This window comes from Neophocaena asiaeorientalis, unplaced genomic scaffold (genome assembly GCF_003031525.2).
Source record: "Neophocaena asiaeorientalis asiaeorientalis breed wild unplaced genomic scaffold, Neophocaena_asiaeorientalis_V1.1 scaffold112, whole genome shotgun sequence".
NCBI classification, from domain to species: domain Eukaryota; kingdom Metazoa; phylum Chordata; class Mammalia; order Artiodactyla; family Phocoenidae; genus Neophocaena; species Neophocaena asiaeorientalis.
The window spans coordinates 1,131,794-1,146,848 of NW_020175413.1; the positions used below are offsets into that span (position 1 = coordinate 1,131,794).

Below are 15,055 nucleotides of genomic sequence, written 5' to 3' on the forward strand. Positions count from 1 at the left end.
ACTTTCAGGTCTCCATTTTAACCCTCAGTCTCCCTAAATCCTACACCATCCTACCCCAGAGGAAAATGAATAAAAATTCCCAAGCCTTCGTTTTACTTGACACACGGGGGTTCTTTAAGCTCATCATTTTCTTCCCTTTTCTTCATTTCCTTCACTTTTCATTATTGCTCCATATGCAGACAGATCCAGGAAGCCTTAGCTCAGACTTCTCAAACACCAGCTGGGTTCTAATTTGTTACGTTGGAGGAAAAAAGTCAGTATTCCCCAGCAGACGCACGGGAGTGTTTCGTTAGACGCACCTGCCACTTCCTTACTCTTCAGTAACAAAGGACATTCTTGCAATCTCTACAGATCTTGACTGTATTAGCAACACAGAATGATGAGACATGGATTTCCCGTGTGGACAGGATGTTTTCCCTCTTTCACTGTCAGTGGCTGGGTGACACGTGGAGGAGTCTGGAAGAGCTGGCACAGAGGAGGTGGGCATGGATGGTCATCCCCCATCTTCCATGTAATCGGGCTGTGGCTGGACCCACGGCCGCTCCATTGGAAAGCTCCATTTCCCAACCTCCTGTGCAGGTCAGCATGGTCATGTGACCAAGTGCACCCCGCTGGGATGCAAATGGAGGTGACAGCACACTTCTGAGTCTGCTCCCCCATGCTCTCCACCATCCCAGGAACTGCACACACACACAGATGAGGATGGTTCCCTAAGTGATGATGAAGCAACAAGATGGACAGGACCCAGGTCCCTGAGCAGCCCTGCTTCCGTGGAGCAGAGCAGCCCTGTCACCTTGGACCCCTCACGGAAGGACTTATTTGAGAGAGAATAAATGTCTGCGTTCTTTAAGTCGCTTTGTCGCAGCAGCTTAGCTCTTACCTTAACACAGAGGCCCTGCAGCCCACTACCTTCAGGCCACAGAGACAGAGGAGGAAACTGAGAGATTGGATGATTCCCCCACCTGCTCCAATCCCACACTTAGCTGTAGAACCAGGTCTGGAACCAATCTCTTAATTTGTAGCCCTGTGCTCCGTCCACTTAACATGGGCATTACGTTTGCTCTTTGGAGACAGGACCATGCCACCTCAGGCCTCTGAATTAATCCACCCAGCTGTTAGCACGTGGTGCCCACGTGCTGCTGGGGAACGGTGCGTCAGTCTGGGGCCAATCAAGAGAGAGAAACGACAGGGTCATTCAATGTAAGAATCTACAAACTCCAGGTAAACTGCAGTATAAGAACCAGGCACTGTGACAGGGTTGGGTATGAGCAACTGGCTGGGGAGAAGTGATGAGAACTCTAAAAAGTATCTGAATAGCAAGTGTAAGGAGCGTCCATGACCCCCACCACTGGGACGGGGCACTCAAGGAAAAGCGTTCCCCTTCCCACCGCCAGGGCTGAGATCCGGGTCTCGGCGGCTGGGGCTGATGGAATGGCAGAAAAGTGGCTGCGGTTCTGTGCTGGAAGAGCCTGGCAGAAACGAGCCGTCTGGGGAATCGGGGAAAGCTGTTCATGGGAGACATCTCCCTGCTCTGAAACCACCCGAGGGGCTTTGCGGGAAGCTGCCGGCCACACAGAGGGTGATGAGCGGGCAACTGCCATGGACGTTTCGAGCACATTTATGAATAAGCAAGGATCATCTTTTGCTCATCTTTTTTCTACGTTCTTTAGAGACTTTCAATTTTTTTTTTTAACGAATGTGTGATTCATCTAAAAATACAGCTTAAAAATATACATCCATTTTTAATATGGGATCATTTAAAAACCCCACAAAATCAAGGCTCAGCAGCGTTCATTCATTTATAATTTGGGAGGAACTTTGGTCAGAAACCGCGTTCGTTTTCTATTGCGCATCACCCATGGTTGCAAAGTCAGTGGCTTCAAACGGTCCACGTTCATTATCTTGCTGGTTTCGAGGGTGGGGAGTCCCAGCACAGGCTGGCTGAGTCTCTGCTCACCTGGCAGAGACACCTCGTCGAGGTGTGGGCTGAGGCCGCTGTCTCGTCTTACACGCAGGGCTCCCTTCGGGGCTCACTTCCAAACCATCAGGGTCATTGACAGAATTCAGTTCCTTGCGGTCATAGGGCTGAGGTCCCCAGTTCTTTACTGGCTGTCAGCAGGAGGTCGCTCTCAACTCCCAGAGGCCACCCTCAGGTCCTAATGATAGCTAACATCTGAAAGCCAGCAGGGGAATCTCTCTCTAGTCAGCTACCTCTGAGTCTTATATAATGTAAGAGAACCAAGGCGGTAAGTATCCGATTGTATTCACAGGTCTACCCACACTCAAGGACATGAGACTATGCAGAGATTATAGATTATATGGCGAGTACATACGGGGGTGGGGGTGGGAATCTTGGAAGCCGTCTCAGAATTCTGCCTGCCATGGAGACTCATAGAAAGTCTGAGAAAATCAGAAAATTATCTAGAGCAAATCTAGCTTCTCCCCATTCTAGAAACCTCTCTGATCTTCTAAATGAGCCAAGATTCCCTCACTACTCTTCAGCTTCCCCTATCCTCAACCCCTCCCCACCTCTGGAATCCTTAAAGGGCTTTCTTCAGCAGAAAAAAAGGGGTCTACTGACCGCTTCCTTCAGGGGTCAGTAGAAAACCAAACCCAGATCTCGCTTTGGACCATTCCAGAGCTCTGCTCCATTTCTGACACCCCCTCTGGACACAGCTGGCAAGAAAAGAGGTCATGGGGCACATTAGCTTCCCAAGGCTGTTGTATCAAATAACCGTACCCTGGGGGGCTTAAAACAACAATAATTTATTCTCTCACAGTTCTGGAAGCTGGAGGTCTAAAGTCAAAGTGCTGGTAGGACCGTGCTCCCTCTAAAGCCTCTGGGAGGGTTCCTTCCTCACCTCTCCCAGCTCCTGGTGGCCCCAGGCGTTCTTGGCTTGTGGCTGCATCACTCCAGTCTCTGCCTCCACCTTCACAGGTCTTTCTCTCCTGTGTCTCAAATCTCCCTCTGTGTTTCTTTTATAAAAACCCCAGTCATTGGATTTAGGGCCCACCCTAAACCAGGGATGATCTCATCTCAAGATTCTTAGCTACATGTGCAAAGGCCCTTTTGCCAAACAAGGCCACATGCACACCTTCCAGGGTTAAGACATGGACATATCTTTTTGGAGGGCCACTATTCAACCGATTCCATGGGGAAACTGATTTAGAAGTCCGGCTGTGTCAATTGCAAAGACCAGATATCCCCCTTGGTCTTGCTGGAGCACGGCAGGTGCCTTGATTGGTGAGTTAAACGGAGCTGAGAGCCTAGCCGAGGTGGTGTGCCCCTGGAGAGGCATAGGGCCAGGATCTGAACCGCTTGGGACGCTGCCGCTCTGCCTGTCCTCTGCACCCCAGCCCCCAGTGCAGAGAGGCTCCTCTACACTGGGGCCCGGCAGAGGGAAGGCAGGGAAGCACCAGAGTCCTCTGCAGCCTCGCAGGAAATGTCCAGCCTCTCTCCTCCTCAGACGTCGCACCCATAGGAGGAGGTTAACAACGGTAACACCCACTTTATGCGGGTGTTGTTATGAAGATTAAACGGGTCAGTGTACGTAAAGTGGGCAGAATTCTAATCGGCTCCAAAATTCCCACTATGCTGGTGAACCTGCCCTGCAGAGCCCCCTCTCCCGGAGGGCCTGGCGTGTACTAGTTTAAACTAGCTGAAACTGCCATTCGGGGATGAAAAATGGAGTCTATCATCTGTAACTTGCAGGTTTCAACGGAATGTAAGTATCATGTAACTGTTAGCTACTATTACCACCTACAGCTCTAGAACGACCTCCTGATGACTCTGCAACCACAGGAAAGGAAAAGGACTTCTCCCGCCCAGCTCCAGGATGAAAAGCTCATGGGAGGCTCTGATTGGCTGAGCTTGGGTCATGTGCCAACGCCTTCCACGAGTCACCGTAGCCTGGTGAGGTGTTATGATTGGTCTAGCATAGGTCACAGGCATGCCCCTACTGGCTGCATCCCAAGCCCCAAAACATCAATTCTTGTTAATGATTGGTGGATGGCTGGATTGACTATATAATACACACACGGGATAAAAACCAAACCGTACATAAAGTTACACCATGGAAAGTAGGCCACTTCTTCTCAGAAGTTTCTACCAATCCCTTTTGTGTGTGTTAACATTCCAAAAATAATTCATGCATCTATAAGCAAGCATATGAATGCATAGAGACATTGATACAAGTCTCTCGCATCTGCTTTTCACACGAGTGATCGTGTGCTGGATGTTTTCCACTTCTTTGACGCTGCGCATTCCTCTCCTCGCTTTGCCCTTTTCCGGAGCCAGAGACACTGATTTCTGTGGCCTGGGGCCTTCCTTGCCCCTGCTTCTGGTTGTGCTTGGCCAACTTAAGGCCCTGGCAGAAGATCAGAGGGTGGGAGGCAAATAGAGAAGGGGATGTTTATTCCCCCAGCTGCCCCTCTACCACATAAAGCCGCCACCATGGCCGGCCCAGGGCCCTGCACCCTTCCCTGTGGGTTCCCCTAAACCCTGCCCGCACTGGTAAACAATCTTCTGTGAAGCCTTCCTCTCCAACCCTCTTTGTGTGACCCTATCAGATGGCACACTCTACACACTTTTCCAACAGAAAATCAAGAAGCGAATTCTCCCCCCATTACTGTCCCCTCCCCAAGAGCCTCATTCCCCTTCACCTTTTATTTAGAGCAGGGGCTCCCCAGACTCTGAAGTCAGACTGCCAGGGTTTAGCCACAGCTCTGCCACTTCCTACCTGAGCCACCCTGGGCAAGGTACTGTCCTCACCTGTAAAACACGGGCAATGGTAAGTACCCACTTCCTGCAGTTGGTGTGAGAATTCACTGAGCTGTGAAAACAACCCGTTAGCACAGTGTCCAGCACTTACTAGGTGCTGGTTAAACGCTTTCTCATCTAAGCCAGGTTTTACCCCAACCCAAATGTCCCTGAGGCCCCACTGGACAACATTTGCCGGGGTTCTTCATGTCCTGTCTGGCCATCCTGGTCACGTTGATTCAAACCCGGGTTGGGTTTGGGATGGTAACTGAGTGGAACGTGTGCCCAGAGGGGAGACATTCTCCATCCCGGATCAGTGCCTCCATCTCAGCGCAGGAAAGTAAGGGACCCCTGCCCCATCTCAATGGGGTTACATACCAGCTGTCCACGAGGCTTCTGGGAGGACCCAGCCATTCTGGGGAAAACTTTTCAGTTTACTTTTCCTGTTGGGTCTTCTGACCTCATGGAAAGCCAGCACCAGAGAAATGGGGCAGATATTAGAAATGCTGGTTGATGTGGGAAAAGTTGAGAGAGACAGGGGCCTGAGAGAGAGGGACAGGAGGAGGACCTGGGATGACCCTGGCCTCTGAGTCCTAGGGCTCAGTCCCCTAGAAAAGGGGTTATTTATGTTTTTGCAGCCCACCTCATGGGCTTCTCGAGAGAATCCACTTTGATAACCAAGGAGAATGAATTCTGCAGAGTGACATAATGGAGTTGGGATGTTCCTTAGGGAGTGTCTGAACCGCTTTCATTCCAGACGCTGAGGCACAGAGCCTCAGGTAACCAGGGTTTCAAGGATCTTTGAAAACATTTAAGTCTTGAAAAAAGTTAGAGGCTGCAATTATGGAAATAGAAAAATCAAACTCAGCAAATGATTAATTTATATATTCACTCTTCATTAATTGTTAAATTAAGTATACATCAAATTCTCGCTACATTTGAAAACCATTTGTAAAGCTAGATCTTCTCACGTTACAAGAATTCACAAGTATGTCAGTGACTGCCAGGAAGTAAACAGCTAATCTTAAGTAAGTTAAATGAGTGAGTTGTAGTTAAATCTTTTTTTTTTTTTTTTTGCCACGCTGCACAGCTTGCAGAATCTCAGTTCTGAGACCAGGGATTGAACCCAGGCCATGGCAGTGAAAGCCCAGAGTCCTAACCACTAGGCCACCAGGGAACTCCTGAAGCTAAATCATTTTAAGGACAAAATCACTGGTCCTGCCCAACGGCCTGGAAACTCCATCCTGCCAGGTGACGGCCTATTTCCAGAATTATCTCTACTTCCACCTTTTCTCTTTCTTATACATCATGAATACCACCCGAAAGAAAACCAAACCAAAGCAAACCCAGTTTCTTCAAAGGTGAAGAATACAGAAGCCGACAAATAGGTTGAAAACCAAGTGGTTCGCCGGTTGCACTACAGGGACATGCATTGCAGTGGGACAGTTTGGAAGTCCTAAGGCCGGAGTCACCTTGGGCTGATTTGAATCTGAGGCTTTTCCAATCCTGTTTTCCCCCAAGCCACTCCCTTGAAATCCAGGGAGAGCAGATTTTTTGCAAACCCACAGCTCACAAATGCCAGGGATTGTTGTTTTTTTCTGAATGCTGCGTCTCCATCATTGTCAAAGTCTCTTTTCTAAGTGACTTTAATTGGAAACATCTTCTCTGTCTCTCGAGGGGCTGAATCCAGGTGGGGCCATCTGCCTCCTCAGCCCTCAGCCCTCAGCCCTCAGGGTCCGGGCCCTCCTGGACCCCAGCCCAGGCTCCTTCTCTGTCTAGAGCTCCTTAGTTCAAAAATTCCAGTCGCTTGAAGAGTTTATTTTATCCAACACGTAAGGGTATTTGCAACAAAGCTTGTGGTTATTAATTAAACCATCTGAGTGAGCCCTCCAAAGACCGTTAACAATCTGATTGAAAGCTAACCTTCCTATGGCTGTTTTAAAAAAAGAAATAACTGCAGGGCATGAAGGAGAATAATGATGATTCAGCTGTGCCATAGTTAAGAGTTCACATCAGCCCAAGGACAGGAAATGAGCTGAGGCCTGCTGTCTGGACTCCAGGAAGTTGGGCGCCGAGGAGTAGACCATCCGGAGTGGATGCCCAGCAGCACGTGGCTGGATTAGGTGCTGGAACATGATACTTGAGGCTCTCAGCAAAAATGGGACAGAAAAGTGGCTTCCCCTTATGCTTTGTTAAGGGCAAAGTTAGTTCACCCTCCACCTTGATGGGGCCCAGCCTTTCTGGGCACTTGGGACCCCAGCGGCGGCAGGCAACCGAGGGGCCCAGCCTCTGAGGGGCTGGAGCCAGGCTGAGAGTGACCCAGAGGAAGACCCTACAGCCTGATGGCGGAGGGACAGGGGCACAGCGCCATCGTCCGGGTGTGGGATCGGCTTCAGTATCCTTTGCTGGGACATCCTATGGACCATCGTTAGAGGGATATCCACCTTCAACTCTGCTGATCCAGAGTCAACTCTAAAGAACATTCTGGAAACCCAGCTTGGGTCTGGCTATTGAGATGTGCCTTTACCCTCAGAAACAGAACTTGCATTTTGGTCGCAAAACTCCCCCCGCCCCAGCCCCTGCCCCCAGCAGATGACCTATGTGTTCAGGTGGCATCAACTAGACAAAGGCAAGTTCATATCTCTGGGTCAAGTTCTTTTTGTTTGAACTTTAGGGCCCTGACAGAGCCTTAACTGACCAAAACCATTTCGGGGACTGAAAAATTTTTGAGGGAACGCCATTTCCAGTTCCACGACAAAGTCATTCTTAAGAAAGATCTGCTTTTTAAGACCAGGGACAAACCCCAGAACCTGTTCGCCAGCAGGATGGTTTATGGGCATCCACGCTGCAGCAGGAGTCAGTACTTCATTCCGTGTGCGCCCTGCACAGACGCACGCCTCCTCCACCACTGACGTCCCCACCAAGGTCCGTTTGTTCCACTGACACATCCTTATCCCCCAGAGGCTACAGCTTACCTTAGAGCCAGTCTTGGTGGTGCACAGTCTATGGGTTTGGACGTGTAGCCATCATTATAGTATCATACAGAGGGTTCTCACTGCCCTACAAATCCTCTGCGCTCCACCGGTTCATCGCCGCCCCCCTGCTCCCCACCCCGCCGGCAGCCACGGATGTTTTTAGTGTCTCCGTAGTTTGCCTCTTCCAGAATGTCCCACATACAGCATGTAGCCTTTGCCGATAGGCTTCTTTCACTTAGTGATATGCACTTAATGTTCCTTCATGTCTTTTCATGGCTTAATAGCTCATTTCTTTTTAGAGCTGAATAATACTCCATTGTCTGGATGTACCATAGTTTATCCAATTTACCCACTTCATTCTCTTTCATTACTGAAACACATGATTTTTATTTTAACATCTTTATTGGAGTATAATTGCTTTACAGTGTTGTGTTAACACACGATTTTTTGGTAAAGTGAAACAGTATCCCCTGATTTATGTTTTTTGAGTTCAGATATCCCCATTAGCAAGTTTATTTACGGCAATATTCACCTATTCTCGGTCTTATAAAATTCCACCCAAATGTATCTTCTTGACCGAAGCCAGTTTGGCTGGTCAGCAATCTGATTAGCTCTCTTGGTGAAGGGGGGTGGCCTCCAGCGACAAGAGGAGGTGCGGGCTCTATGTCCCCCCGTAGCCCCCCCCGACTAGACAGTTACAGTGAAAGCAAGCCTCACCCCCAATTCTGCCCAATGGACAGACACTTGTTAGCAAACAGGCCCCAAGGTAGTCATGGGCCCTGCCCCTGTAAGCTTGGGAGGGGCCCACTCTTGGTCCTCAGGCCCCTAGAAGAGCACCTTGTTTAAGCAGCTCTGAGAGGCCAACTTGGTGACTTTCTGATGGCTGAGCACCTGCCTTCCCGCTGGGCCAGGCGGCAGGGTCCTCTGGGAAGCAGCAGGCCTGGCTCCTGGGGAGCGACCGCACAGGAGGGGCCCTCTCCTCTCTGACGTGGAGTCTGTTTAGAGACTCATGGCCCACTCCAGAGAGCACATTTTTAGAGGGAAATGGAGAAAACGGTGTAACCCCGGGGGGCCAGCCAGAGTGGCAAGGAATCTTCTGTATTGCTGGAGGACGGTCATAGGGGTGGATCCCTGAAGAGCTGGGCAAGCGGAAGTTCATTCAACCTGACTTTTGACACGAACCCGAAAGTCCATTACAGCTTGTTGCTAGTACGACACTTTGTTCTGGGCTTCACCTCGAACGTTCCCTGCCCAAGACCCGGATCAGTTCTGCTTCAAGGAGCCCCAGCTCCTTTCCATGGATAGAGGGATTTAAGGACCACACCTGGCTCTTAGGTGTACTCCCCGATGACTGGATGCATCGCTGCTTCTAGGCCTTTCCAGTGGACAGGGATGACGATTTCATACAGATGCTCCAGTTCTAACTCAGGACCACAGGATTTTGACTTAACCTTATCTTTCTTTCTTCATTCCTCCATTCCTGGACAAAAATCCAGGTTCTTACTGACACCGAAATACTCACTTATCCCATTACTACCAACGCTGATCACTGAAAACAATTTGGGATTTTTAACTGTTTTGTAACTTTTGTTTGTTACTGTATATCCCACTAGGAATGTCCAAGTGACTGGCTGTAAAGTCACTTGGAATAGTTCCTGTGGTTACACCACCGACTTGACACACAGCCAAGTTCATTGGTTTCATTTTACTTTCAATTTTCAGGGATTTTTTAAAATGTAATTTTGTTTTATAATTATGTAAAATACGTACAGGATTCCAAAATCAACAAAAAGGGACTTTCAGAGAAGACCAGCTTCAAGCCTCCTCCAGCTGTTCCCTGCCAGCCTCCCTCCTAGACGTAAACATTTTTTACTTTTTGGTTCAGCTTTCAGAGGTTCTCTCTTTTTACCTACCCACCTGTCTATTTATATTGGTATTTAGGAAGGCTTGTATTTCTGCTGTAATGATGACCGTACGTATCTCTAGATAATATCCTTAGTCTTTTCTTTTCAGGCTATGTGTGTTGGTTCTCTACAATGATCAGTATTGAAATGGGCTAGAAAACTCTTCTTCCCTCTCCATCCCCCAGATATCTGATATGAATGTTGGCTTACTTCTGGTTAATAATTATATGACAATCAGACAATCAGCCGATTCTTGTCATATAGACCCCCCAGTCTCCGATATTCAATAGATGTTATGTCCCTGTGTTGTCAGCACGCACAGCCATTATACACGATAGCACATCCTTTATCACCATCATTTAGTCTCCGTTCTATGGAGAAATATACATTCCGTATACACTGGTCCTTCCGTATACACTGGTCCAATCTCTTTGCCTGAAACTCTCTAGCAGCTTCCTCAGAAAGGGTTCATTGGAACAATATTCCCTGAGGATGCTACTTTGTGGCCTTTATACCTCAATGTTCCTTGTCAGTTCCACACCCAACTTGGACGGCAGTCTAGCAGTTTGTTCACCCAGGTACCCTGCCGACCTCCAGTGGGTCCAGTGACACTCCAGGCAGCTCAGTCCCTGCAAACCCCGCAGGCAGGTCACTCTCCAGAGCTGACCCCCGCCCCCAGTTCGGGTGGGGAGCCTCTCCCAAGTCCTCCATCCGTTCGTGGTGCCCTCTGAAGAGCGGTTATGAATCCATCATATCAAGTTGTCCCTTTTCTGTCCCGATAGCAGGCCAACATCTCTTCTCTTTGTCACATGCAAGCGTCCTGTGCTCTCTGCCTCACATGTGCCTCCTGAGGTGGCTGATCGTCTGGCTAAAAAAAAACACAAAACCCTCTGCGCCTTTGTCAGGTCTGTGTCAGGTGCATGGGATGTCCAAGCACCATTTCTGTGTCTTCCTTTGCACACCCCTTCCTTTGCATGCCCCTTCCTGCTGCAGTGCTTCCCCTGCACACATCTGGTCACTCCACACGACTTACCACTGCACTCATACAAAAGCTAAGGTGTCTTTCCACTTATCCCCGTGCATGGAGGCTTTATGATTAGAAGGAGAAAAATACTTAAATTCTTTGGGGAAATCAAACTTTGAGAAGGTTTAAAGCAACTCAAAAATTGCAAAAGCTCTTAAAACTCCAACTCTGAAAAGTTTCTTGTAATTTTATGAATAGTCTCTCTATATCGTCTGTTCACTGCAAGGGTGACTGTAAGTCCAGGAAAACGATCATCTCAAATACAGTAGCTTAGTGTCCAGATGAAAAATATACTTCACACCTTTCAGTGCAAAAAATGACACACTTCTTTAGATAACAACTGCATCTCCTAACTTTGGGTTTTCACAAGTCTTTGAACACCGATAAAATTTACTAGCATGGTAACAAATCTGCGGAGAGACAACAAGCCAAACCATTCCCAAGTTCTCAGAAAAATAACCTGAGATGTATTCATTGACACTGTCATTTTGAGGACTTTATATCAAGAGAGCAAATAAAGGATCTCAATGCTTATCTCTGTCCAGTGGACCAAGTGCTGGTCCAAGTTGATGGTCCAGTTTGCTTCCCAGCCATGGATGCTCTTCCAGCCAGTGAGCCCTTCAGGCCCTCCTGTCACAGAGAAGACCCAGCTTCAGCGGAAGGCTCTTCTCCCAGGGAGCCTTAGGTGTGGCTGCCGGGGAGCAGAGGGCATCTGCCTTCCTGATGCTCAGGAGTTTTGAAAGAAGAAGAGATACAGCTGATTTTAAACTGCCCATTCCCCTTCCTACTCTGCAGCATCCAGACATGGTTTTACTCAGATCATTTCACTGCTGTGAATGTTTTGCATTTAAGGTTCTTAGGAGAACACAGTGAAGAATAATCGTTAAATAGGGCCCCATCATGCACTGGCCGCATTCCATTAAAAGGAAAACTCACACTACATATGCGTGTGGTTAATGACAAGTTGTATTTGATGCCAAGATTTTAAAAAGCACTGTTTTGACATTAAAATGTGTTCTTCTCTGTATTAACGGCCTATGTCTTCTATGTTTTCTTTTCCAGGTTTTCTAAATTTTCCTCTTTAGAATGAAGAAAATCTGAAAGTCCTATCATGCCATTCTTTCTAGAGTCTCTAAATTGGAGACAGATAAAGACGCTTATTAGTAATTTCTTACTGCACACAATACAATTTTTATGGAATACAGTATAATTTATAAGTTTTACCTTAAAAAATGGATCATTTATGGTCTCAAACCAGTAATTCTTACCTCTAAAAATAAAGCACTCTATTCTCTTTTACAAAAAAACGCACATATCTTTCTAGGTGAAAAACTCAGTACTGTGTTTGCAGTTTTTTCTTTATTGACAACTCAAATTTTAGTCACTGTATAACAAAAGTATCTTTCTATTTTAAGCGTTGGTCCAGTAAAACTCAAAGGACTGTCTTAAGTCTATGAAACTTTGGCACTGATAAGAGTATATCTTTTGATTTTTTTATCTATAGATAAAAGATGGTGAACATTGGTAAATTTCTACCAGCAACTTAGTAGATGTAAAAACACTGAACCGTAACAATGCTGATTTCCCACATCAGTGGGAAGATTAGAGCTGTCTTGAGGGCTCATATTTTAAAGTAAAAGGAACACAAGTTAACGGTTCTAAAATATATTTTACCATAAAAAGGAACCACCTCTTACGGGCCCAGGGGAACCACACCTGTGGGAGAGCCTCCCACTGTGGCCGCTTGGCAACAGGCCCGGGAGGATGCGGATTGGACCATCCTCTGCTCCGGAGCAGGGGAATCCCGTTACTGTCTGTATTTTCAAACACCAGGTTATAGACCCCGACCTCCCAGCCGGCAGTTAAATGCCCTTCTTTTTACCTTCAGCCCCTCCCTGTGGAGGTCAAGCCTACCTCCCCTTTCCTGGGAGTGTGAGCTGTACCCACATGGGTAGCTGGAGGCCACACTTCAGCTCCTCTGTCCCCATCACTCCTCGGAAATCACCGGTGCCAGGGGCACAGTGACCTCTGTGGCCAGCGTAAGGGACAGCTTTGGGGTCTGCCGCTCTGGACAAGGCCCCTCACTGCCCGCCCCCTCCCCCAAGCCTTTCCTGGCGTCACTTCCCCCGCTTCACTCTTCCTGCTTCAGGTCCTCCTTACTCACTGCCCCCGCCTCAAAAAGGCTGGACTCCCGCTGCCGCACCCTTGGTGCTCTCCTCATACTGGGACGCCCGGCGTCCCCCTGGGAGGATCCCAGCCCGGGTCTGAGCTCCCTGACACGCCCTGCAGCACCCCCCGCCCCGACCCCGCCACAGGCCCATCAACTCACAAGTCCTGCCGCCCCCAGGTCCTTCCTGGGAGAGACACAAACATCCACCCGGGCGGGAGCCACTTGGGCATCCTGGAAGGCTCTCTCCCCTCACTCCTCACCTCCAGTCAGCCACCCAAATCCAAGCAGCACTAAAAAGCCTCTCCCTTCTTTGTCAGCTCTTTTCCAGACCTTCGCAGAAACCTCCTAGCTAGTCCCCTTACATCTGCTGCTCAAGGGGTCTTCTAACCAAAATTCACCACCACGCTCCCTAAGACCTTCTATGGCTCCCTAGTGCCACCAGACATAACCCGAACTCCTTAGAGGCTCCCGTGTCCCGCCATCTCCACCACCCGTGGGGTGCATTCACCGATGTCCACCCAGCACCGCTCCGCGTGCAGACGCCACCCCAGACTGCTGAACCCGCCGCATGGCTGTGCTCCACGCACAGCACGGAGGACGGCTTCACGGTGGGACCCGGGGCGGAAGGTGATGCCTCATGGGCAGAGCCCCTTAGGGGAGGCCTTGCTGAGCTGAGGACCCTCGGCAGCCGTGCAGATGGGCGGGGTGTCTGAGGCCAGGGCAGAGGCCTGGAGTCGGGGCAAGCTTTGTCTTCTCCAAACCCAGGGCGGCGTGTGGCTGAAGTGCCGCGGGCGGGAGAGACGCACTGGCAGCGCTCACCAGGCAAACGGTGGCGGGTAGGAATCAGCCCCGGGGCGCGAGAGGCAGGGAAGGCGTGGCGGGGACGTGACTCGAGTCATCATTCCCGGGGACGGTGGCCGCCGTGTGGGGAACGGCCGAGCTGGGGAGGTGCAGGCGGGAGAGCCGGTGGGCGCAGAACCAGGGGCAGCAGCGGGTCCCGGCGGGGAGGGGTCGGGGGGAAGGGGCTTCCGTCGAGAGTCACCCACGTCTTGTCCTGACCTAGTGGGGGGGACGGTGACGCGGTCCACAAGCGGGGGAGCAGAACTGCGGAGGGGAAGGTCCGGGGGATATGGAGTTCTGTTGGGACGTGTTAATAAGCCTGACGTGTGCAGCGGACCCACCTACACGGCCGAGGAGAGGGTGAGGGGGCGCTGTGACATCCGAGTGTGGAGGTCAGCGGCCAGACAGGGGCCGCGTGCCAGGAGGGGCTGGGGTCCCCGCGGGAGGGGACAGGAGAGGGGAACGGAGGGCCGGGCTCGGAGGCTGGCCACAGGGAGGGGGACAGGAGGGCTCTGGTCAGTGCGTGAGTGTGAGCCGCTCTGGGGCCTGGTCGGGGACGGCAGCAGGGGCAGGGGTCGGTCCCCAGGTCAGACGGCTTTAGGAGGACGCCAGGCCCCCCCCTCGGGCTCGTCCTCGGTGAGCGGGCGGCACGAGCGGGCGGCACGGGGCGGCGGGGCTCAGGAAAGAGGAGGATCAGGGAGGGGCGACCGCTGGCAGCGGGCAGATTCCCCTGCGACGGGCGAGGAGAGGGCCAGGGAGTCGTGGTGTCTGGGGAGACGGGGAGGCCCAGGAGGATGAAGGAACCGCGGCCGCCAGACGGAGGTCCGAGAGGTCAGAGTGCGGGGCCGGCCGCAGGTGTGTGGAGAGGCGGAGAGAGACCGAGGCGCGCAGCTTCGAGGGGGAGGGGAGAGGTTGCCACGTCGGTGGATGACGAACCAGAGGGAAGAAAAATGGGAGGACGGGGTCTGGAGGCCCAGTCCGGTGGCGGGTCCTCAAGGGGGTGCGCTTCTGAAGGGAGGAGGGGAGGAAGGGACAGGGAGGGCTGAGAGGTCGGCTCCGGGGCACCCCAGACGTGGGCGGTTGGGGACGGTGGAGAGGACCGAGCCTGGGAGGTTGTGATGGGCCTGGCGGGCGTGGGCTCTCAGGGGCCAGGCGGCAGAGCTGTCACCGTCACCGTCACCAGCTCCCAGCGCTGGCTCTCTCGTGATCTGAACCCCCGACTACATCCCGGCACAGAGGCGGCACTGGGAGGCCTGGCGGCACTGGGAGGCCTGGCAGCCTGGGGCGCTGCCCTTTCATCACAGGGCCTCCTCCTCCCGCTTGGCTTGCCTGAAGCAGCACCGTCACCACCCTTAGAGGGGCGGCCCTCCCCCCGCGTCCCCC

The 15,055-nt window shown here is 51.1% G+C and overlaps 1 protein-coding gene across 1 annotated transcript in view; it reads right to left on the reverse strand.

The window, feature by feature from the left end:
• Positions 1 to 11,610: 11,610 nt before the first annotated feature.
• The window catches only part of ROPN1L (rhophilin associated tail protein 1 like), a 19,926-nt gene continuing 16,481 nt past the window's right edge, over positions 11,611 to 15,055 (reverse strand). Inside the window, exon 6 of the mRNA XM_024767198.1 lies at positions 11,611 to 11,794. Coding sequence (XP_024622966.1) covers positions 11,707 to 11,794 — 88 coding nt within the window. The 3' untranslated portion in view covers positions 11,611 to 11,706. The remainder of the gene's footprint in view (positions 11,795 to 15,055) is intronic.